The 23,028-nt window shown below is 48.9% G+C and overlaps 1 protein-coding gene across 1 annotated transcript in view; it reads left to right on the top strand.

Moving 5' to 3' along the window:
* Positions 1-23,028, top strand: part of FRAS1 (Fraser extracellular matrix complex subunit 1) — a 98,585-nt gene that overhangs the window by 27,296 nt on the left and 48,261 nt on the right. Inside the window, exons 3-18 of the mRNA XM_050973644.1 lie at positions 449-556; positions 1,845-1,937; positions 3,048-3,207; positions 3,717-3,850; positions 6,122-6,205; positions 6,785-6,886; positions 6,982-7,173; positions 10,418-10,507; positions 11,268-11,415; positions 13,117-13,260; positions 13,514-13,648; positions 17,630-17,773; positions 19,048-19,188; positions 19,595-19,735; positions 20,519-20,692; positions 22,113-22,253. Of these exons, the coding sequence (XP_050829601.1) occupies positions 449-556; positions 1,845-1,937; positions 3,048-3,207; positions 3,717-3,850; positions 6,122-6,205; positions 6,785-6,886; positions 6,982-7,173; positions 10,418-10,507; positions 11,268-11,415; positions 13,117-13,260; positions 13,514-13,648; positions 17,630-17,773; positions 19,048-19,188; positions 19,595-19,735; positions 20,519-20,692; positions 22,113-22,253 (2,131 nt within the window). The remainder of the gene's footprint in view (positions 1-448; positions 557-1,844; positions 1,938-3,047; positions 3,208-3,716; positions 3,851-6,121; positions 6,206-6,784; positions 6,887-6,981; positions 7,174-10,417; positions 10,508-11,267; positions 11,416-13,116; positions 13,261-13,513; positions 13,649-17,629; positions 17,774-19,047; positions 19,189-19,594; positions 19,736-20,518; positions 20,693-22,112; positions 22,254-23,028) is intronic.

The following is a 23,028-nucleotide window of genomic DNA, read 5'->3' as shown; positions in this document are numbered from 1 at the left end:
GGAGTGGTGCTGACAGCTGTTTCCAGATGTGTCAGGCTCTCTGCTTGGCCAGAGTCTCCTCCGTGTGTTTGGGAATACACGTGCCCGGGTGGAGCCAACCCCAGGAGTGGGTTTGCCTCAGAGCCACCTCTGCTGCCTCAGCACCACCTGGGATCACCCTGCGGCGTGAGCCTGATCCCAGGGACGTTTTCCAGAGGTGTTCCCCTCACCTGGAGCTCTGGGAGGTTGGATTGTGTTCCTGTTGGAGCTGATCCTTGGCCCTGCATGGCCTTGTCTCTCAGCTGTGTTTTGGAAGCTGCTGAGTGAGAAGTGCCAGCACGGGGCCTGAGAAGCACGTGGGAGGGAGTGGGGCTCTGCTGCAGTCCATCTCTGGGGGGCTGTTTGAGATGTGTTGTCAAAACAGGACGTGCCTAGTGCTGCCTGGCCTCGTTTCCCACTTCCTTTGCAGAATAACACCTCCTGGAAGCCGCATTCCTGCCAGGAGTGCCGGTGCCGGAGCGGCGTTGTCACCTGCGAGCCTACAGTCTGCAGAGCCCCTCAGTGTGACTTCCAGAAGGTAAGGGCCGAGTGCCTGTGGCTGCCCTGTGTCCCTGCACTCCTCCTTGCAGTGAAAACACATGGCATGGGAAGCCTTTGTCCCCTTGGCTGCAGCCAGAGGCGGGGTGTTGGAGCAGTTTGATCCCAAAGGAAGCCCCTGAACTGGGCTCCAACCTCCCAGCATGAGCCCCCACTTCGTTTGGAGGTGGGGTTCAGGCTCCCTGGAAGGTGCAGATGGGCACTTTCCACTCTGCTGAGCAACAACAGAGCTGAGATTGTCTCTCCTCCAGTTTCTTCTTCCTCGTGATGGTTGCTGAGCTTTCCTTGTCTCCTGCTTGTCTTTGTCTGGGTCTTCGTTAATTGGCCATGGGATTGGTCTTGCATTAACATCTGGATTGCTGGGGCAGAGTGCACAAATAGCAGTGAAAAAGAGTGTTTTAAAGAGGCTGTCAGGATAATTATATGGCTTTGTGAAGCAGGTTAAAATGTTTCCCAATATGACAGCACTAATGAGGAAATAATTTTGATTCTTACTGGTTTTCCCCATTATTATTGCTGTGCATTGATTAAAGCTAGACTGAGCTAGTAGGAATTTTTGTGCTAAAGAGGAGGGAGATCAAGTGCTGTCATGGCACACGTAATAGTGAGTGCACTAGATAAAATGATAAAAATCAGATAAATGAAAAGGTGCCTCCTTTAAAGCTCGTCAAGGGAAATAGGTTTGTAGTGTCAAACTAATCTTGACAGGGGCACTTTTCAAGACAAGATGTTTAAGTGCTCTGAAAACATCTGGTCATTTAAACATTGAAAGGGATCACCGAGGATCTCAGAAGAAAAACACACCTTTCTTGCTTCAATGCTAAACCCAACAGAAAAGGAAGGTCAGAAATCACTGCCCTTCTCCATGCCTTATTTCTTATCTACTCATTATGAGATTTATGCAAATGTGGCTGATCTTGTTTCTGCAACATCTGTCCCATGTTTCTCAGTGGCCTTTCAGTGAAGAACCTGAATTTTGTCTTGAACAATAGTTTTCTATTCTTGGAAAACTGGCTCAGCTGAAGAATTCCCAGCTGTACTCATGGGGGTATAAATTCTGCTGTTACTTTGAGGGCAAAATGTCAAACCCACAGAGTGCTGTGCCACCTCTCAGCGAGGCAGTGTGGTGTAGCAGCATTCTGTGTTTCACCCGAAACCTTTCCTTTCTGGGCTGAGAGCACCAGGTTCAGCCAGGCCTCGTGGCTTCACTTTCATTTTAGAGTCCCTGTTTGATGTCAGGTGTTGATTGGAATCCTGTCTCTTTTCAGGGAGAAGTGCTCCAAATAGCCTCCAACAAGTGCTGCCCCCAGTGTGCCTCCCGAGGCGAAGGCTTCTGCCAGCACGAGGGACAGATCCACGGCGTGAGTGCTCTGCTCCCACTCCCTCAGCAGGGACCATCCCCACCTGGTTTTACCTCCCTGTTTGTTGCAGCCAGCGGAGGCTGCTGAGCTGGTGTGCAGGGGAAGGATGGATCACTGCATTTATATCCTGTCACTGCCAGATAGTGGAGTTTAGCAGGAGTTTGGTCAGCAGGGTCTGCAGCTGCAGAGCAGCTGTGTGTCCTGCGTGGTTTGATGGGAGAAATTTCCCCATTTCTTGTTCCTTCCTTTTGCTGTCTCTGTGCTTGGCTGAGACAGTGCAGTAACATCAGAATGGGGGAGCAAAGCACAGTGATTCTGACATATTAGCTGTGCTCAGAGAAGCTTTCCTCTCAGCAGCCACCTATGCTGCCAGAGATTGATTGCTGCTCTGCGACCTGGGTTCCGTGTTCTGTAATCCTGAATTATTCAAGGAGCAGGTTCTGGGATGTGGTTTCACCCAGGGGGGCTGCAAGGCCAAAACAATCAGAATAAGTGTCTGGAGATGAGGAAAAAAATCAAGATTCATGGGTAGTAGTTAATGAATCGTGTCAAACAACTGGCAAATGTAGAAAAATGGCTTAGCAGCAAACTCAAGTCCTGTGTGTGGTCTCTTACAGACTTTTCTGTTTGACAAGAGGCAAGTCAGGTCCAAATCTCAAGAAAGATGCTAAAATGCTCAGACACATGGGCAGGGCTGTGCTCTCCCCACCTGAGAAGGATGTTGTAACCCTCTGTTCCAGCATGAGGCTGGGACAAGCTAAACAAAAACTGGAACAGGAGGGGTAGCTCACCCATCCTCTTCTCAAGTTTCTTTGTGCCTGTCGTCTTCTTGTGCTATTTCTGCACTTTCCTGTGCTGCTCTCCTGCTGCAGCTTTTGTCTCTTGGCTCTTTTTGAGCCTGTTCCTTGGGCAGGCATCCCCACAAAAAAAGATATGGACGTATTTGTACCTCAATCGCATTTCACATCCCAATCGTGCTGCCACGTGGTCAGAAAACCACTTTTTATCAGTGCCAAGCCTCATCCTGGAGAGAGGAGGAATTGGGAAAGGGACAAGACTTATTTCCAGCTCTCACAGTGCTCTCTGTGCCCTTGGTTGTGTTGTGTGCAGCACGGCACGCAGTGGGCCAGCTCGGGATGTGTCCGGTGCTCCTGTGCCCACGGGAAGGTGACCTGCAGCCCCAGGACCTGCCCAGCCCTCACCTGTGGACAAGGGGAGCTGCAGGACACTGCCCAGGGCTCCTGCTGTCCCAGATGTGTGGGCCGTGGTGGTGAGTACTGTCTGAGCTCAGAACCTCCTTGTAGCCCCAAATCTGGAGAGCTCTTCAGTTCTTGGTCAGTTTTCTTGGGGAGACACTGGATGCAAGCGTGTCTCATAATTCCCTTCCTGCCCTGCTGCCATGTTTACATTTCTAATGGCTTCACCCGTGGGCCAAGAGGTGGGGGCAAGCTGTAAGCAGGGAGCAGATGTGCCTAACATGTCCTCATTTTGGAGATGGAAATTGGGAAAGAAGCCTCAGGTGTTTCCTGTGCGCTTGGACTGCAAGTTCCAGAAATGCTCCTTCAGCTGTTGGGTGCCTTTTCTGGTAGAGTCCCAGTGGGAGAAGTGCATCCAGAGGTCTTAACTCACAAGCCCCTTGGAGACTGGGGGAGTTGTTACCCTCTCAACCTGCAGTTTGGAATTCTGGGATGCACAGGAGCTGTGTTTTACCTGTGGGTGACAGAAAGGGGTGAAAGGGCTCTGGAAAATAAACCTCCCCCTTGTTCTCCTGTCCCTTAGAGCCTTGCTCCTTTGATGGCCACGTGTTCCAGGATGGAGAGGGCTGGAGCCTGGGTCGGTGCTCCAGGTGTGTCTGCAGGGATGGTGCAACTCAGTGCTCCACAGCTTCCTGCCAGCCTCTGCTCTGCAGCCAGGTCAGGACCCTCCAGCCTTCCAGGAATGTTCCCCAGCACCTCCTTTTCCATGGGCAGTGTGCATTTCTCATGCTGGGGACCGAATTAGCAAGCAAAGCTCCTGGGTGACAAGTGGGTGATTTGGAAAGGAGATATTTAACCTGCAGAAAGGGTGTGGGGTCATGGTGAAGCCTGTGTGTCTCTTTCCTGATACCTTCTTTCCCCATCATTTCATTTTTCTCATCCCTTTGCTGGTTAATTAGGCAAAAAATTCCATGTAAAGGAGCTGCTTCTTGTTTTCCACTCAACAAAAAATGATCTGGAGTTGATCAGGAAATGTTTTTATTTCTGTTGAGCCAGGGAATGGAAACACAAGATTTATAATGGGGTTTGTCTTCACAAATTTCAGTGTTTGGTTTGCAGCTGGAAAGTTTGATCTGCAGGTTCTTGTTATTGATTGATTTTTTTTTTCCTAGAAATGCATTTGAGAGTAGTCAGCAGTGGATGAAATTCCCCTTGTGCCTTCAGAAATACAAGGCAACTTGAGCTGAAAGAAAAGTCTCAGAGCAGTGTTCCTTCTGTGTGTTTGTGTTTAGAAAACAGCAAAACTGGGAAGAGGAGTTAGGCAAGCTCATGGTTTTAGTCCAGTTGGGAGACTCTGGACAAATCATTCAGTTTTTGGAATTCTTGTTATTGTGTTGAAAGGGCTGATGGGTGTGACTGTGCTCTTTGGATCATTTTCATGGGGCTTTTGCAGCAGCATGCCTGGAAGTGGCTCCCTGGAAATCCTTGTCTCCGACCCTGACTTTATGTTTTAGGAACTGCCATTTTCCAAGTGTTTTTGATATATCCAGTGATGAATCCAGGAGCTCCCTGACTGAGAACTCTTCACTGAGAAAATCAAAAGCAGCACTCAACAAACCTTTTTCTCTGTTGATGCTTTCCCAGCTTTCTGTTACTGGACCAGATGTTTGGACAATTAACACTTTTTTTTGGATAGAAGAAACCTCACCTGTTAGTGTGTGTGTGTGTGTTTTGCTTTGTCCTGAGATACTCCATTAGTATTCATTTCCTAAGTACTCTGCCTTAAAAGGAGTTGATGCCTGCTTTAGATCCCTCCTTTCCCACTCCAGGTGGACTGGCACTACCTGCTGAGCCATTGCACTAATGTTTAATCAGCTAATCATTAGGATCTAATTTATGGAATCAGGAGCTGGGATGTATTTGAGAGTAACTGGCTGGCAGCATCCAGGTTAATGCAGCAGAAAGCCAGTTCTGGTGGTGTTCCAGGCATTTCCTACCAAGGACATTTCCCAGTGGAAGGGACATTAGCAGGATGTGCAAGGAGCCTGTTCTGATCTCAGTCAAACCTAACATTTTCTTGCATGGGCCTTTATCTCTGTCCCTTCCTTTGTTCTCCACTCCACAAAAGCCAAGACAAAAATTCTCCCAGGATTAAACTCTCATCTTCCATCTTTCTGATAACTTTGCCCTTCCCTAGGAGCTGAGGGAGAAGAATGCCAAAAATTCCTGTTGCATGCCACCAAAATACACAATAAAAGGTCTTTTCACTCTGCTGGGAAATTTTGCTTGGTAACTTTTGTGCAAAGACTTCCCCTCTTTCTTTGGAAGCTCAGGGTTTGACTGATGAACAGTGCTGTTCCCAGCTGTTGGATGTAGATGGGCTGGGAGCAGTGGGATTAGCCAGGTTTTGGATGGTTGGAGTTGAGGGATGCAGGCAAGGTAACATTGGTGTGAAGTGCCAGCCTTTTCCAGCATGATTTAAATCCGTCGTAAAAAAAAAATGAAATTGGAAAAATCCAGTTTTAAGCATAATTTAGCATCTGCTCAGGCAATAGGGATGGATTTAACTAAAACAGGGCAGATGCCTGAGAGGTGGTGAGTGTAAATCACACCTTCAAAACCTCAAAATGTGGCAATTCCAGATAAAACTTCTCTCATCCATCTCCTGCTTTACTGTGCTTCCCTACACAGCTGTATAATTATTTTTTCCTCTGTATACCTGAATGTAAGCACTTTAGGCCATGTGTATGAATTTATCTGCATCTCTCCATGTATTCACACCTCAGCTGCCATCTGAATAAGCCTGGAAAATGAGGTGGAGAAAACATCTTGGAAGCCTTTTACTCTGCTCCTGTGCTGCCTTTTGGGCCACAACGAAGCCCTGAGTGGCAGTGGGTTGGTCATCCCATGGATGCCAAATGCCTGGAATTCCAAGCACTGATGTTAACTGTTCATGCCTCCTTTTCCTTGTCTCTGCCTTCTGTTTAGGAGGAAGTCATGGCTCTGCCTCCTGGGAAGTGCTGCCCAGAATGTGTCCCCAAGCCCTGCTCGGTGTCGGGAAGAACGTTCCAGGTGACTTGTGACAAACCACACCAAAACCGCTCCCAGTTTTCTGGCACGTCTCTCCTTCCCTTCTCCCCAGCCTCTGACTTTCTGCCAGCACTGATAGCTTACTACAAACACTGCTTTCTTCCCTCCTGGCAAGAAATCAGGGCTTGATAAGAATTTGCTGGCCAAAGCAGATGAGGCACTTTCTTTCCACGCTCGTTTTGAAGGAGGAGAGCAGAAAGCTCTGGTGGTCAAAGTATTTATAGCTTTCACGGTGTCACCTGGAATTAACTGAGTGCATCATTTAATGAATGAGGGATTTTCTGTCAGTGACTTTTTTTGGCTAGTAATAGTAGTTCAGGCCTCCCCAATGCCACCAGCTTGCAATTACTGAGAAATACACACCCACAGCATCACCTAGACCTCAGCCCCTCTTCCTGTTTGCTGAGCATGTAGAGATCAGCATTTTTTAAGGGAAGTTTATTATCTGATACAGACGTGCAGGAGGAGCCATCATATTCCATAAGCAGCTCAGGTTTCTGGAAGGAATTTGGTTGTTTTCCAAGAGTGTTTAACAGCTCTGTCCGTGTTCTTTTTCAACAGCACGGGGAGCAGTGGCAAAAAAATGCCTGCACGACGTGTGTGTGTCAGAGGGGGGACGTCAGGTGTCTGAGGGAGACCTGTGGCTCTGTCACCTGTGAGGAGGTACTGCAAAATCCCCACCTCTGACAGCCCAGCTGCACCTTCTGCTGTGCCAGGGGCCTCAGAGAGCCCTGCTCACTGCTGGGTGCTGTTTGCAGGGGCAGAGCAAGGTGCAGCGCCCCGGGAAGTGCTGTGAGGAGTGTGTGTCTTCCAGAGGGAGCTGCCTGGAAGGTGGCACCCTCAGGTACCACGGGGAGATGTGGAACAGCACCCGCTGTGACTTCTGCATGTGCCAGGAGGGGAGAGTCACCTGCCAGGGAGCCGAGTGTGCCAAAGTGGAGTGTGCCAAGGTGAGAAAGGCTTTCTTCTCAAGGCTTTCTTCTCAAGGCTTTCTTCTCAAGGCTTGGGATTTTCTTTTTTTTTTTCCCCTCCCTTTTTCTTTTTTTTCTCCACTTGAGGCACTCGAAGAACCGGCCCTTGTTTTGTGCAGTCCCCTCAAAAAGCTTTGACAGGGAAGGAGAGCAAACCTGGAGTTTCCCATGCAAGTTTGCTCCCATTGTGAAGCCAACCAGTGGGAATCAGTGACTAATTTAACTTGGGTTCCCTCCCATGCTGTGTCTGCCTGCTGTAGTGGAGGGTCAGACACACAGGGGATTCAGTGGTGATCACTGGATTTGCCAGGAGCTAAACATGGGGGAAATGTGCAGGTCAGAGGTGGTTAAAAGCCTAATAAAATGTTCCTTTTATCCTCATTCTGTGTGCTGCAGTGGCCTTCAGGAAGGTAGCTGGATATGGAAGTCAGTGTTCTCCTTTTCTTCATTTTTCCCATGTCACTCTCAGCATGGAAGATGGAAGTGAGGCTGGCAAGGTGTTTTATTCCCAGTGCTGTTTACTCCAAAACGAATACCCTCCCTGCCAGGTTATGTTATATTTGCTCTACAGTGGATGTGCAAAATGCATTAGATAGGGTTGAATGCTTCCCCCACATGCTTTGAATTGGCTTTTTTTGCCAATGGGATAAGACTTCTGTGTTGTCTGTCACTGCACAGGCTGAGAGGATTGGGATTGGTCATCCTGGAGAGGAGAAGGCTTTGGGGTGACATAATTGTAGTTTCAAGTACCTGAGGGGCTCCAAGAAACGGGGAGAGGCTTTTTGCAAGGGTCTGGAGTGACACAGTAAGAGGGCATGGCTTCACCCTGACAGAAAGTAGGTTTAAATTGGATATTGGGAGCAAATCTTTCCCTGGCAGGGTGCTGAGGCCCTGGCACAGGTTGCCCACAGAACCTGTGGCTGCCCCATTCCTGGAAGTGTCCAAGGCCACTTGTCCCTTCCAACCCAGACCTTTCTGTGTTTCTGTGATCTGTTTCAGTTGGTGGGCTCTCAGCTGCTTTATACCTACTGCTCCACAGTGTCACTGAGGAAAAGGGAAAGAACTGTGGCCTCCTGGGTTTCCTGCCTCAGTGGTGATGCTCTTCTGGTGACCCTGCCTGTGTGTGCCAAATCTTGAGCAGCAGCAGCAGCATCCTTGTGGTGTGTCTGAGGTCCAGCCAAAACCCAGCATAATGGTTTCCCTGGATTGGCTTGTTTTAATGAGCCTTCAAAGGAGTGAAAACCCACAAAGGGTACACAAAGGGTGCATCAAGGCATAAAAGGGGATTGTTCACCTGTGGCTGTGCCTTTGAAAGAGCCAAAGTGCCCTGAGTGTGGGACCCAGAGTCACCCCTGGTGTGGTGCTGCTGCTGATCACGGGACCTGGAACTGCTCAGAGAGATTCTGCTGGATGAAAAGTCGTGGTTGCCATAAAATCTCGTGCACTTGGAGCTGTCTGAGCGAGCTGCCTGCGTGCTCCTGGCTGTAAATTGGATCATTTACACTAATGATGATGGCCTGCTGTCATGGCTCAGTGGGGAGGATTAGTTAATATTCATGCTCACATCTTGGGTACTGACAGAAAAAAAAAAATTCCCCTGTTCAGAAAAGCCAGGGGTGTCTTCCAGGACAGCAGCTGGAAATGTTAAGGTGTAGGGTTCAATGCCCCTCAAGTCATGTTCAGTCCTGGTTTGGCTCAGTAGTGCAAGGTGTGCATTCATTAATTACAAGCAAATGTTTGCTCAGAAAGCAAATGCCATGTTTTCTTTCTCCTTTGTATTTTCCTTCTGAAGTTGCAGGTCTGTTTACTCAGGCACCTGCCTCAATAAGTCAGAGCCAGTGTGAAGCCAGGAGCTCTTGGATTTCTCTCTTCACAAGGCACTATTAATTTCCTGGTCACATCCTCCTACTGGAAGTGTAATGAGGCCACAGATAGGAACTGCAAGAGGTTCAGCTCCAAACCCTTTCAAACAAACTCTCCCAGCAAAGTGTCCGTGGTGCTTCTGACCTAATCCTCAGAAAGCCATTTTCAGCAGGCTGTGAGCATGTTCTCCACCTGGAATATGATCAATCTCTCTGCAGCAAAGCCACAAGTTATCTCCCACAGCCTCTCCCTTTTCTGAGCCTTGGCAGAGCAGCACAGCTGCGTTTTTTTGGGGCTAGGCAAGCCGTGTTCCGTGGATAGCTGCTCCCAGTTTTCCTACAGCCTCTATTTATGGATGTGGGTGGGGATGGCAGAGTTTACAGTACACAGTAGTGACATGAGATCCAAACCTAGCCAAAGGCATTTTGGAGTAATTGAAGAGCAGAGATGTGTAGAAGCAGCAGGGAGAGATTTGGGCTGTGTGTGGTCCCCGGTGGCTAGGAACCAGGTGGTTCCTCCTCTGTTCCCCTGCTCAGGAATGCACCAGGGATGCCAGAGTGTGGCCTGGCTTGGGTGTTCTCCCTTGGTGAGCCTAGCAGTGACCAGTGCTGCTGCTGCCCCGTCTGTGGAATCATTAATAATTCCCACACAAAAATTGAGTGTGCCAGTGTGGCGCAGGGAAAATTATCCTGGAATAAACACCCGATTGGCATAAATCAGGAAATCGTACTGGTAATCTTGGAAACCAAAGCTGTTTCTTGTGAGCTGAGTCCTAGGAGAAGAAAATCTCTCTCTTTTCTAAATGTTCAGCTTCCACTTGGGCACAAAGAGTCGTGGTGAATTGGGGCACTTTATTCCATTCTCCTGCTGCTAAATTCTTATCTTCAGACTGAGGTTATTTGAGTGGAATCTGCGGAGCTGTGCAGTTGTGACAAAGAACAGGCTTTTTCCATCTGGGATAAATAGAGCATGTGCTTTGAAATTCTCTTGGGGAAGTAAAAGTAGAACATTGGAAAGGAAGGTAAGCCTCTGTGCATTGAAGTCCTGAGGCTGACCTGGTGAAATCCCAGTGATCCAGGGTAAAAGGGGGAGTGTTTCTCTGTGGGATTTGGGGATGAGGTAATGGCCTTAGCGCTGAATTCCGAGGCCTTTCCTGAGGTTTGTTCTGCAGCTGCAGTGTTGGCCAAGCACGTTTTCCAACCTCTGCCTGCAGAGATGAAGTGGGATAGGGAGAAGATAAGGTGAAATTAGATATTGGAGATTGCATTCCAGGGCAAGAGCTGCTCTGCCTCGGCATTCCACAGCGGTTTTGGCGATGTTGATTCCGTTGGAATTGCTGCAACCTCTCTCCTCTTCACAGGGTGAAGAATTAATTCACTTAGAGGGGAAGTGCTGTCCTGAATGTATCTCCAGTCATAGTGGCTGTGTTTACAAAGGGCATACCAAAGCTGTGAGTATCCTTGTACTTTGCAGCAGGGAATAGTGAGTTCTGCTCGCAAAGGTTTGGAGGGGCTGGCTCTCCCCCTCTGGTTCTGAGAAGGATGGTGTTTGCAAGTGTGATAGCAAAATAACCCATTACTATAGTCTGCAGATTGCTTTTGCAGTTTGCAGAAACACTTGTGTGCATCTGCTGCAGAATTTCACTTTTCCTTGGTCTCCTTTGTGCAGCTCAATCAATCATTTTCCTTTAATATTTAATATCCCTACTCAGAGGTTTACTGCACATTTCATAATGATAGTTGATTTTAATCCTATCAAGCAGAAGCTACAGAGCTGGGCCGGTGTGTAGCTTGCTGCCAGTGTATCCCACTGATTATAATCTTTACTGCAGCAGGAGCTCATCATTAATATTTTCAAGGAACTTCCCTCTGAAGTTCCAGAGAAAGGGAACATTGATTATCTTGGACTTTTCATTGCTGTCACAGATGAGTGCTGGAGCTGGTAGCTGCTCTTTGCCAACACATGTGGGAAATTCAATATAGTTTTGGGGCTATTTTTTCAGATGCTGAGCCTTTCTTTGCTCAGATCCCCTTCTCTGCCCCAGGTGAGGTAAAACACTGAGGTGTGAGTATTTTCCAGTTGGTGCTTTCCGAGCGAGGAGCTGGCAGAAAAGCTCTGTGAGCGTTTGAGATGCCTGCTGTGTCCTTCCTGTGCCGTTCCACCCGGAATGGCCTGGCAGTGCCATTCCTGAAGGCGTGTTTCTCCCGCAGGACGGGCAGCGCTGGGCAGAAGGGCCGTGCCGGGAGTGCCAGTGCCAGGAGGCGGCCGTGACCTGCTTCCAGCGCTCCTGCCCGCCCTGCCCGCCGGGCAGCCGGCCCCAGGAGGCCAAGGGAGACTGCTGCCCCCGCTGCCAGCCAGGTACAGAGCCAGGGCAGCCCTTGCCCGCTTCTGGGACCCCGCAGCCCTCGCTCCCCCTGCGCCAGCCTCAGCCTCTCCCCACTTTGCAGCCGCTGATTAACTCCTTTCCCTGCAGTTTGGGTCTTGGATATGACTGAGGCTCCCAGTGGCTTCCCCTGAAGTGTTTTGTCCTTTTTTCTCCCACCGCTCCTTTCTTGAATCCTAGCGTGAGTTGGGAAGTTTATGGGCTCCTGATTATTTCCTGGGAGTGGGGAGAAGAAAGAATGTGCATACTCTGGTAATGCCACAGGCTCACCTGAGGCTGAATGGCTGCCAGTTAATAATTGTTTGGAAAGACTAGCATAGCCTTGGCTTATATGGTAATTTTGCCTATAAATTCCTTTTTCTCCAGGATATTGTCATTCCCCTGGATTTACATTTCGTGGTTGGGAGGCTTTAGCTGTGGGTTGCTCCTTCTTTTTTGGTGGCTCTTCTTGTTGCAGTCACATAACTTTGGTTTTATCAGGGTGCTCCAGTTAATGGTTTATCTCAGTAGAAAAGAAAATAGCTTCACACTTTAATTGTGCTGGAGTGCCTGGGCACATTTGCCATCTTCTTGTTTTAAAGCTTGTTATTTGCTGCATGCTAATGGGAATGCAAAGCACTAGAGATGGAAAAGTGAAGGAAACAGGCTTTAGAAAGTTCTGATGGAATTCTCCTGGATTTTTGAGAGGGAACAGCATCTGCACAGGCTGCTGAGGAAGGGGTAGATGATGCAGTATTCTCAGCACCTCTCCCTTCTCCTTGTCAAGAATTGCCTTTGTCTGCTGGTTATCCTTGAAAAAGTGGTCATTTAGCTTCCATCATGGTAGCATTTTGGAAAACCCAGGCTTTGGAGTCATGGACATCAGAGCCAAGCCTGCATTTTTTGTGTCCTGAAAGGTAACTGGCAATTTCCCTTACCCAAACCTGCACTTTTCCCTCTGTGTTTTTTCTGTCTTGCAGAGATGGGGGATGAAAAACAAATGCAAAAGGCAGCCTGCGGCAGTTTGATTTGTGAGAGAGAGAACCACTCCTTTTCAGCCAGGGGAGAGCAAAGAGCCCTGGGCAGTGCTGCCTTTATGTTAAAACCAGCAAATATTCCCTCTCACAGAGAACCTTTGGCTCGGGCCCTCGCTGAGAACACTTGGCTGGGAGCAGAGGGGCTTTTTTTGTAGCTAGAGAAAAATTGTTCTGTTGTGAATCTGCCCACGTACCTGTGGCCAGGAGGTCCTTCTGTGGTGCTGTGGCATCCAGGTTTTTATGTAGGGGGAGCAGTCTGCCAGCTGGGCTCTGACCTGACATGGACACAGGATCGTGACTTACTGCAGGGTTTGCCTTTAGGAATCTCAAATTCAGGTTGCTTCGGGCCATTGATTCCTGGTGGCTTAAAATTTTCACTTAAAAAAATCCAGTCTGAGAAACCATGTGAACAGTGAATACCCCTTCGAATCAATTGTCTGGAAAATCTGAGTCTGTATGATGGCTTCTCACAGACTGAATAGAACTATAAAGCATTTAGCCCCTTTGATATAATCTAGTGTATGAAAAACCCACTCCCAAGCTAGCACACCTTGCACCAGCCAGGGAGACAAGCCGTGAATTTCACTTGGGTTTCAGAGTGGCTTTGTTTTGCTCCTTGCTGGCTGCCAACACTGCTCTGTGTGTTGCCCCCCGTGCCAGGTGAGTGCCACCCCGACTGTGTGAGCTGCTCCCAGGCCTCTGATCGCTGTGACTCCTGCCGGGACCCCAGGAAGCGGCTGCAGGACGGGCGCTGCGTGGAGATCTGTGACCGCGGCTTCTACCAGCACGGGAGGGCCTGCTTGGGTGAGTTCTGACCCCCCTCCTCTGCTGCATGCTCTGCTTCTGGCTGTGGGATCCCCTGGGGTCGTCCTGAAGAGAGTGGAAAAGCATCCATAACCGTGAGGCTTTGTGAGGTTTCAGATGGGAGCAGAAGGAAATTCTTGAACTCTGAGCTAAAATCAGGCAAAATCATCTCATTTTGTCAGAGCAAGGGGGTTGGTCCTTCTGCATCAGGGATTTGGGATTGATTTTTCTTCTCTCTTCTTTCTCCTGGCAGCCTGCAATGAAACCTGCTCAGCCTGCAGCAATGGATTTGAGTGCTCCTCATGCCAGGCACCCCTGCTGCTGAAGGACGGGCAGTGTGTGCCCTCCTGTGGGGAGGGCTACGTGCAGGATCAGCTCCTCTGCACAGGTACCTCGAAGCAAAAGGGGCTGCCGTCCTCTGGGATGGCAAAGCAGCAGGCAAAACTTTGCCTGGGCTGGGAGAACCCTCTCTCTTGAGGCATCTGCTGTTGCCAAAGGTGTTAATGTTCACCCTAGAGGGAAGGAAGGAGTGAGTGAACAGAGGAGCCGAGTCATGCGGGGTAACATGGATCACTGCTGGGGGAAATATTCGTGACAGTTCCTCAGTGGATCAGTTCTGTGGTGTGATGCTTTGCCTTCGGTGCAGACTGCCTGCACCTGCCCAGGAGATGTATGGAAAATTGCCTGGAGGGGTGAGGGATTGATAGGACTCAGGAAATACTTTCAGGGGAAGTTTCCTGCTCGGTTTTGCCCGTTCATTCGATCCGTGCCGTGCGCTCTTCCTGGAAGTGCGCTGAGCTCGCTGCTCTCAGGAAGCATTTTTACAAAGCAAATTGGTAATTCTGTAAAACACTGCTCTGTGTCTAAATCCTTTATCTTAGCACTTGGAAAGCCTGAGAGTAGGATTGGAAAGTTAGCTTTCTCTTTGATGGAACTATGACAGTGCTTTTATGAGCTTCCCATGCTCCTTTGAAATACGTTAAACTCTTCCCAAACTGTAAAGCAGCTGCTTTTTCATCATGGCAGTTTAATTGTTTTCTCTAAATTTAACACTTTTCTCATCTTGATGTTGGCCTTTTTAGAAGGCTTCCAATTATTTCTGCAGCTCTGATTCAGCAGAGGGGTGGAGCAAATGCTTAACTTCTGAGCCATCGCTTTGATTCTTTGGAGCTAACCCTCCTGCTCAGAGTTAAATACAGGCTGAGAGGGCTTTTGGCACATTTCAGGGCAAAGCACTTCGGATGGTAAGTCCAGCTTCCTTTTCTGAAGTGGCTTCCCTTGAAGGGCTGAACACTTGTTTCAGGTTTTGAAAGTGTGAAAAACCTCTGTCCTCCAGCTTGCTACAGCCCAGGGCACCACTGTGGATGTATGAGCAGACAAGAGAGACCCAGTCCAAAAGAATTTGTAGGCTTAAGGATCAAATAATCTTCTACTTCATTTGGTTTTATTTTATCATTTCCTTTCCACCTGCTCGTGGTGGTTTAATTGGCAGTGGCCATGCACTGCTGAAGGGGTAGGGAAAGGCTAATGTTTCATTTTATTGCTGGTTTGTAGATTACTGATTGTACACTCCATCCAAATTTGCAGTCACGCATGCTTGTGGCTGAATGTTGCTGGGAAAATTTGTTCCTCTTTCCTCGAGGGAATTGAACCAATTTGCTTTAGTTCTGCCTGGCTGCATCTTCTGCATAAAGTCAAACCAGTGGAGAAAGTCTTAAGTTTCAGATGCTGTCCGTAATTCGTGGCCATTCACTCTTTTCCTTGTATCCTCTTTATTGCTGCAAATCTCTGATCAGATTGTGGAGACGGGCCCCAGGCTGCTCCAAAAGATTTTCCTCATAATGGTGAGGAAAATCTACAATAAGCACGCTCCAAAATCACAGAAAGGATGAACTAGACTGTGTTAATTGCTGTAGCTCCACTAAACTCCCTCTTGAGGAATTCGCTCTGGACTTGAAAGAGGCTTAACACCAGGTTTCTTTCTCTGTCCTCTTGTTGGAACACTGTTGTCTGCATTGTGGAAAAACACAGTGAATTAGCCTTTCCTTTTGTTCCTGTTTTATAACAGCTGGTTTAATTGAGTCTCTCTTGAATTTTTGATTACGGCTGTTTGATCTCTGCCCTGTTTGAATCCTGCACCAGGGTTGTTTCCTGCCCCCATCCCTCCACTTGCTTTTGTGAAGAATTAAAACCATTAAGAGAAAGTAAAATTGAGAATAAAAGGTAATAAGTTCAGTTAGGTAGCAGTGGATTTAAAGTTCACGGTTGAGTTCGTGCCAGACAGAGTGGTGGAGGCAAGGCAAAGGGAAGCAAAAATAAACTATGTCAGCCTGGTAGAATGGAAAGGCTCAAAGGACTCGCAGTGTTCAATGCTCTCACTGCATTTTTCCAACTTAATTATTTATGTTTTCAGGATTATTCAAAAGGCCAGGCAGAACTGGAGTGTTCCTGCTTTCATCTCCCAAAATGCCGGTGTTGGAGTGTGTAACTTGACACTAACAGACCCCGCTGGCTCTGGAGCAAAGCACTTGTGTTCCTGCTGCCTACATGTTGCTTTTCCCTGCTGTCCCTGGGCTGTGGAGGATCCTCCAGGATCCAGCACAGCTGAGCTGAGCTTGCCCAGCTCCCAGGGAGGAGTGCAGGGCTCAGAGGTGGCACAGATCCACGGGACCCCAAAGCCCAGCAGTGCCTTCTGTGTTCCTGCTGGGATACCACTGGCATTCCCCTCCTGCTGTGGTCAGACCTGGGAGGGTTTCAGGTGTGTGCAGAAGTTTGGTGAGCTGCAAAAGAGCCCCTGCAAATCCCAACTGGAAATAGCCAGGGGGTTGGAATCAGCTTCCTGGCTGTGCGGTCACTTCTGTTGATTTATTTTCACACTGCCACTTGGTTGCTGCAGGCAAAGATGTTTGAGCTGACACTGGCTCATGGAATGCTTCCATTTCCCCCCTGTTCTTTCTGTGGAGCTGGTGCCTGGCTGTTTGGGTGAGGAGCAGCTGCTGAGCCTGGCAGGGATCCAGTGCTGAAGGAGCCAGGGATTCTGGAGTCAGGGTGTGTAATCACAGAATCAGGGAATCACAGAACGGTTTGGGTTGGAAGAGACTGCAAAGATTATGGTGTTCCAACCCCGCTGCTGTGGACACTCTCCTCTATCCCAGGTTGTTCAGAGCTCCATCCAACCTGGCCTTAAACACTTCCAGGGATGGTGCAGCCACAGCTTCTCTGGGCAACCTGTGCCAGGGCCTCACCCCCTCACAGGGCTTTGCCAAGGGCCAGCAAGAGCCAACTGTGTTTAAAAACACAGCCAGGCTGCCAGCTGGGAAAAGTGTCTCTTGGAAAGGAGCAGCACCTCTAGGGGGGAATTGAAAGCTGTGCAAATGACTGGGAATGTTCAGATGTGCTGACATACTGAGGCAGGTTAGCAGGCAGGGGTCCCAGCTGTGCAGTGGGAAGTCTGCAATTAAAGGATCCAAGTCCTGGCACCCACTCTTTCAAAAACATGTTTCAAGTTAGAGTGAGCTCAGAGAGGAGCAACACAGTCAGGTCTGGAAGGTGAAGTGAGGACATTTCACTGCTTAGAAATTTACAGCATGAACTCATACTCTGCTGTCAACTTTTGAGTGTAGACGTGCCCTGAGAAATCATCCAAGCTGGAATGAGATGCAGGCTTTTTATCAGCAAGGGAAGTTACTGACTGGAGCAGGAAGCTGTGCTCAGGCTCTGCCTTGGGATGGGATGGTTGGTGTTTGTTGTGTTGGGATTGTGAGGGGAAGATCCTGTCCAGTACAGGATGCCCAGGGTCCTTTTGAGACACCCCTCACATTGGGGTGTTCAAGAGGAGCCACAGCATTCTGGAAAGATCAGGAAGGAGGTGGAGGGAAAGAAGATGCAGGAGGGTGAGAAGGGGGAGAGCAAGCAGCTAATCAGGACAGGGAAGGGGAAAACAAACCAGGGTGGAAGTGTGGAGAAGGAGCATCCAGAGTGCCCAAGGACCATGTACTGGGCATGAGCTCAAATGTCCTGAGTTTTAAGTAGCCTGTGATGGGATCTCTTCCTATTTCCCTCTGTGCTCCAGGGACTTTACAGTGTTCCCAACCCTCCTCCTGGGCTGGGAGCAGCTACACCAACTGCTCTGGTCTGTGCTGCTGCCACATTCCACCTGCAAAACTCAGCTGGGAGTTCTCCTGCTGGGATGGCCTGGATGAAAGATTCCAACCTAAGGGCAGCAGTGGGTTGTGTTTGGCTTTTCCCATCCTCTGTAGCCGTGAAAGCCTGAGCACCCCTGCGAGGAAGGGCAGTGGTGCAGGCCCTGGGCTGTAAAGAGCTGCTTGGAAGGGGCTGTTGGCTAATCCTGCTCCTTTCTCCCCTGCAGCCTGTCATGAATCCTGCTCCTCGTGCTGGGGAGCTGCTGAGAGCCACTGCCTGTCCTGCAAGGACCCATCCCACGTGCTCCAAGCTGGGCTCTGCCTGGCCAGCTGTGCCCAGGGCTTCTTCCCCAAGGATGGTGTCTGCACTGGTAAATACCTGTGAGAGGAATGCTCTGCACAAGCAGCAATCAATATTTCATCTTGCTGTGCAGCAGCTGGGGCTTTATTCATGGCTGACAAGGCAGCTGCACCCTGAGCCTTCACAGGGATGAGGGGAGCTGCTGTTTGTTTGTGAGATTATTAATTCATTTACCCTAATCAGATGCTGGAAGGTTTGAGGGGTTTTTCCTTGCTGAACAGCTTGAAAAGCTGGGCTGTTTCTGAGGGCTTGACAAATCCATTTGTCTGCAGGAAGAAAAATGGCCTTTGCCAGCAGCTTTCTGTAAATTTAATTATAATTCAGCATCACAGTAACTAATACCTGTGCAGCAGATGTGCCTTGGGAGCTGGGAAGGTTTGCTGGGAAAAAGGGAAAAGAGGTGGCTAGAGGGGATTAAAAGACCTGAGTCAAAGAGATCCTGAAGGGAGAAAAAATACCTCAAATAAGGAATCTCTCCTTGGCCACATGCATTCCAGTGTAACCTGGATTGCTGTTGGCAGCCTCCTCCAGCTGCTTGGGAGGACTGTCCATGGTCAGTCAGGGCTTGGTGGGCTTCAGGTGTGTGGCTCACACAGGTGTGTCTGGGACACAGCTCCATAGAGAGAGCTTAAAAGCTGGAGCGTGGTGGCAAAATTGTTGCTATTTGTGCTTATTCAGAACGACCAGGCTCCCCTTCATTTTGGTCAGTGTCTGTGCCAGGCAGCTTTATTCACCTGTGTTTTAAGTGTGCAGGCTTGAAATCTTACAGCTGAAAAGGAAATTTAACTTAGGTTTGGTTCTTATTGCCCAGTGGCTTCTTAAAACCCCGTGGCTGTTCCTTGAAGCCTCTGAGAGTCAGACCTTTCACCTTCTACCAAAACCCATGCATTTTGATACCCAGCTGGAGAGCTGCTTTGTCTAGAGAAAAGAAACAGAAATTGGTTAAATAAAGTGCTTGGCTCTTCTAAATATCCAGCAGCATATTGCCTTAGGGAAGCCAGAGTTCCATGGACATCAGGTCAGTTTGCTTCAGAGCTGATTGCCTGGGATAATAGGGACCACAGGAATTGCTAAGATAAAATATCATGCTTGATTTTAGCTGCATTTTCCCACTTGGAAGAAAATGGGGGAGGTGGGAAATAACCATTTTTTGAAATCACCTTTTCCCCCCCTTCCTTCCTGAACAGTCTACTGCTTGCTGTACACTGCCATGTAAAAATTGATGGGGTGCTTTCCATCCATGGGGAGAGGCTGATGGCTCTGCTGTTCTTTTTCTCCTGGCAGCTTGTGGCCAGTTCTGTGAGAGGTGCTCTCCAGAGGCGGGCAGGTGTGTGAGCTGTGCTGCAGGGAAGCTGCTGCACCAGGGCAGGTGCCTCCCTCAGTGCCCACATGGATATTTCCCCAGCAGCAGTGGAAGGTGCACAGGTAAGAGGGGTATTTTGGCCCTTGCCTGAGCTCTCAGGGCACCCCCCTTGTGTTATCTGCTTTTCCCCAGATGTGGGGAGGGAGTTTTGAGAGCACAGAAATGGGAGTGATTAGTTTTTGTTGTTTTCTTTGGTTCACTTGTGCTGGAGTGTCTCAAGTAGCCTCTTTTGCTTGCCAAACGTGCTGAGATACACATTCAAAACATCGTGTGAGCCAGAGTTATTGCTGGTAGTGCTTATTAATATTATTATTAATGCATGGGCACTTCTGCTCTCATCAGTTCACCTGGCTGAGTCTCATCCCAGCTGGGAGTTTTCTGCAGCTGGAGAAGGCTGTAGTCAGCAGCACCACTCTGAAGGACCAGAAATGGGATGTTTCAGCTCTGTGTGCTCTGTTTCTCCACCAGCTTGTCACGCTTCGTGCTCCACATGCCAGGGGCCTCTGGCCACTCACTGCACCTCCTGTTCCTTCCCTCTGGCACTGCGCCAGGGCCAGTGCCTGGAGAGCTGTGGAGAGGGCTTTTACCAGGATCACAACATCTGCAAGGGTAAGCTCTGCACTTGGGATAAGTTGCCCAGCTGCTGTAAACCAGGTTTTGTTTTCCCTTTATCCTGTGCTGAACCAGTTGATGCCTAACTCCTGCCTTTCCTGCTGGTTGTTTTCTGCTTTGAGAAAAAGTGAATTTCCCCACATACTTTCTGCTTTCACACCCCCAGGATTTAGTGATTTCTGGGACTCTTTTGTTTTCCCCCTCTTCTCTGTGTACATTGCTGAAATAAATGTACGTCGCTCCCAGGTTTTTCTCAACACGAGTTAAGAGGTGGGTGAAATTCCACATACACCTGGTGTGAAGTTCCACATATACCTAGTATGAAATTCCACATATTTGTGGTATGAAATTCCACACACATCTGGCAGATTGGCAGAGACTGAGGTCATCTTGGCAGTGGTGGGAAAAGCGAAAATTGGAAAGGTGAATTTCTCTTTTGTATGAGCCCTTCACACGGAGGATTTTTCTCCTGTCATTTCTTGCTGTCCCTCCTAATGAGACTGAGCTCACTGCTGCAGTTCCAGGAATTAAAGGAGCATTGGCTGCCTGTGGCACAGGGCTGCAGTTTTTTATTTGCTCACCAGCTTTACTCAGGAAAAGAGCTGCTCCTTGGGGGCAGGGGGGGAACGATGCCACTGTATTTTTCTCCAATCCCTGTTCTGTTGTAGAGAGCAGGACCAGCTGCTGCTGGGCCTTGTCTGTTGGGTCTCTGGGAAGCTGTTCCTTACCCTTCTCCCTGGGAAAGCTGTGGCTCTGATGGCTGTCTCCCCCCGTGCCCAGGTTGCCACCCGTCCTGCCGCTCGTGCACCGGCCCCGGGGCCGCGCAGTGCCTGCAGTGCCGGGCACCCGAGGATGTCCTGCAGCCTCACCTGCCTGGGGAAGGAGCTCTCCATGGCCTTTGCCTCCCCCTCTGCCCATCCCATTTCCATGTGGACAGCACAGGAGTCTGCAGAGGTGAGAAGAGCTGTTCAGAGCCCTGGGGTTTGGGTGTCTGGGGGGGAGCTTGTACCACATTTGATTTGTACAGCCCTGTGCTTGCCTGGTGACTGCCACGAGTGTTTAAACTCTGGAACTTTCAGAACGGCACATCCTAGTGCTTTTGAGGGAAAATGTAATCTGCATAAGACTCCTGACTAAAAGGCTCAGGTACTTTCTTTTTGAATGCCTGCGTTCAAGCCTGCACAGCTCAGCTCCTTTCCATTGAAGCTGAGTACGTGATTTTTAGCGCTGACTGACTTTGAAGCAGGATCAACCCTTAAATCCTTTTCAAAAAAGACTGAGCTTCCTCCTTCTTAGCCCTTGGAGCAGGTCAAGACATCCCACAGCAGTCTTTTCTTTTGAGGAAGCCCTTCTGCTACATGCCCTGCAGCACAACTGCTCCTGAAATACCAACTAGGAAGCTTTTCCATGAAGGCTGGAGTTTGGAAAGGGGGGTAATGGGATGTACACTGGGGATAAGTGTGGTTTTCCACCAGTCAGAGGGACAGTGACTGAAGTAAAGGAGTAGTAATAACTATAGTAACCACACTAGAGATGACTGTTTCTCCTCTTGGGAAAAAACTATCTTTTAAAAAGGGACATAATTTAAAATCCAGATATTTTTATTTTATAGCCAGTGCTTTGAAAAGCAAACCCACAACATTGTGCAGAACAGAAGCACATTTACATGTAGGGCAAAATGCTGGTTTTGTGGAGTCGTAGAATGGCCTGGGTTGGAAGGGACCTTAAAGAGCTCCCTGGCTGCCAGCTACGTGTAGTTGTGTAAATTACTTTATTTCTTTTAATTTCCTCTGTCCAGCCCTGTGTCTTATGTTCCCAGAGGTCTGTGTTCAACTCATACACGGCCTCCAGCCACTCTAATAAGTATGAGGTTTTTTGGCTAGTGAGTTTATGTATTTATTTAATCAGATGGCTTAGCTGAAGATGGTTTGGTTTAGGGCCAGTTCCAGGAAAGAAGTGCAGTTTTTGACTGCACTCCTCCTTCTTGCTGGGCCATCCTTGTGAGTAGCATTCATTTCAGGTGGCCAGTCCACCGCTGTGAGTGTTTGCTCCAGACTGGCTGATAACTCTGCAGGGATAGGAAGCCCTGCCTGGAGTGACTGCAGGGTGATGACAGAAGGTGACTTCAGCAGCTGGTAAGCTTGTAGAGCCCTTCCAGGGAGGACAGCAGCATCACATGGCATGGGGCAGCTCAGCTTTGCATTTCAGTAATCAGCTGCATGGGTGCAAAGGGATATCAAATATGCAGCTGGCTCTGCCTGCTCCTTACCTTCAGGAGCTGCTCTCCACTTTGCACTCCTCCCTACCTCTCACAAGCGCGTTTTGAGGCAGTGACATGGCTTTGTGTGTGTTGTTGTTTCTCCCCGTGCTGCAGAGTGCCACTCCTCCTGCGCAGGCTGCGTGGGGAATTCTTCCCAGGACTGCACGGCTTGCCCGGCTCCTCGCGTGCTGCTGCAGGGCAGGTGCCTCCCCTCGTGTCCCCAGGGGCTCTTCAGCCACAGGGACCGCTGCTCCCGTGAGTGCACCTGGCTCGTTTCTCTGAAGGGGTTGAGGTATTTTCAGGGGGACACAGGATAGTCCAGTTTCAGGGAGTGGAGTCTGCTCCTCACGGGAGAGAGGCGTGTGTCGCTCCGGGACACGGAATCAAACGCAGCTCTCCAGGGTAAAAAAGAGGGAAGTTTGATTTCTGACTCCAACATTTATAGGTTTCTAAAAGTGGCAGTGGGCTGGGGGATGCCAGTGCCACCTCTCCAATGGCGCTGGACAAACCAACAGTCTATCAAATTCCTCCTTTCCATACAGAAATGCAAACCAACGTGTTATTTACAGAAAGTGCGTGAGAAGGTTGGTTACAAGAACGTAAACATCACAAGGCTTAGATAAACTTATAAAACAGGGTGACAGATATGCACTTGGAATCATAAAGTGCACTCAGTTTTGCTCCTCAGGACTGTTTCCCTGAAGATATTTTGTGCTTGATTTCGGGGGGGTGTTCCTAGTTTTTCCTGTGCTCTGGAAAAACTCTTTAATGGACAACGCTGAAAAAATAAAATGCTTTTATTTGGCAAAGCATCAGATTTAGAGAGAAAAACCTTTTCTAAAATCCATTGCTCTATTTATTCAATTTATTCAGGCAAGGAACAACTCTATAAATAGAATTATTTGGCAGGCCATTGTAAAGATTTTTCAGTTCTGAGGTGTGCACTGCCACCTGGTAGCTGAGGTAACTGCTGAGTGCTGCTTTACGCCGTTTCAGGCTTATAAAAATGTCTTAGGAACAAAATTTCAGT

This window comes from Serinus canaria, chromosome 4 (genome assembly GCF_022539315.1).
Source record: "Serinus canaria isolate serCan28SL12 chromosome 4, serCan2020, whole genome shotgun sequence".
Lineage (NCBI taxonomy): Eukaryota > Metazoa > Chordata > Aves > Passeriformes > Fringillidae > Serinus > Serinus canaria.
The sequence above is the reverse complement of the archived record's forward strand: the minus strand, read 5'-3'. Positions and strand labels throughout refer to the sequence as shown.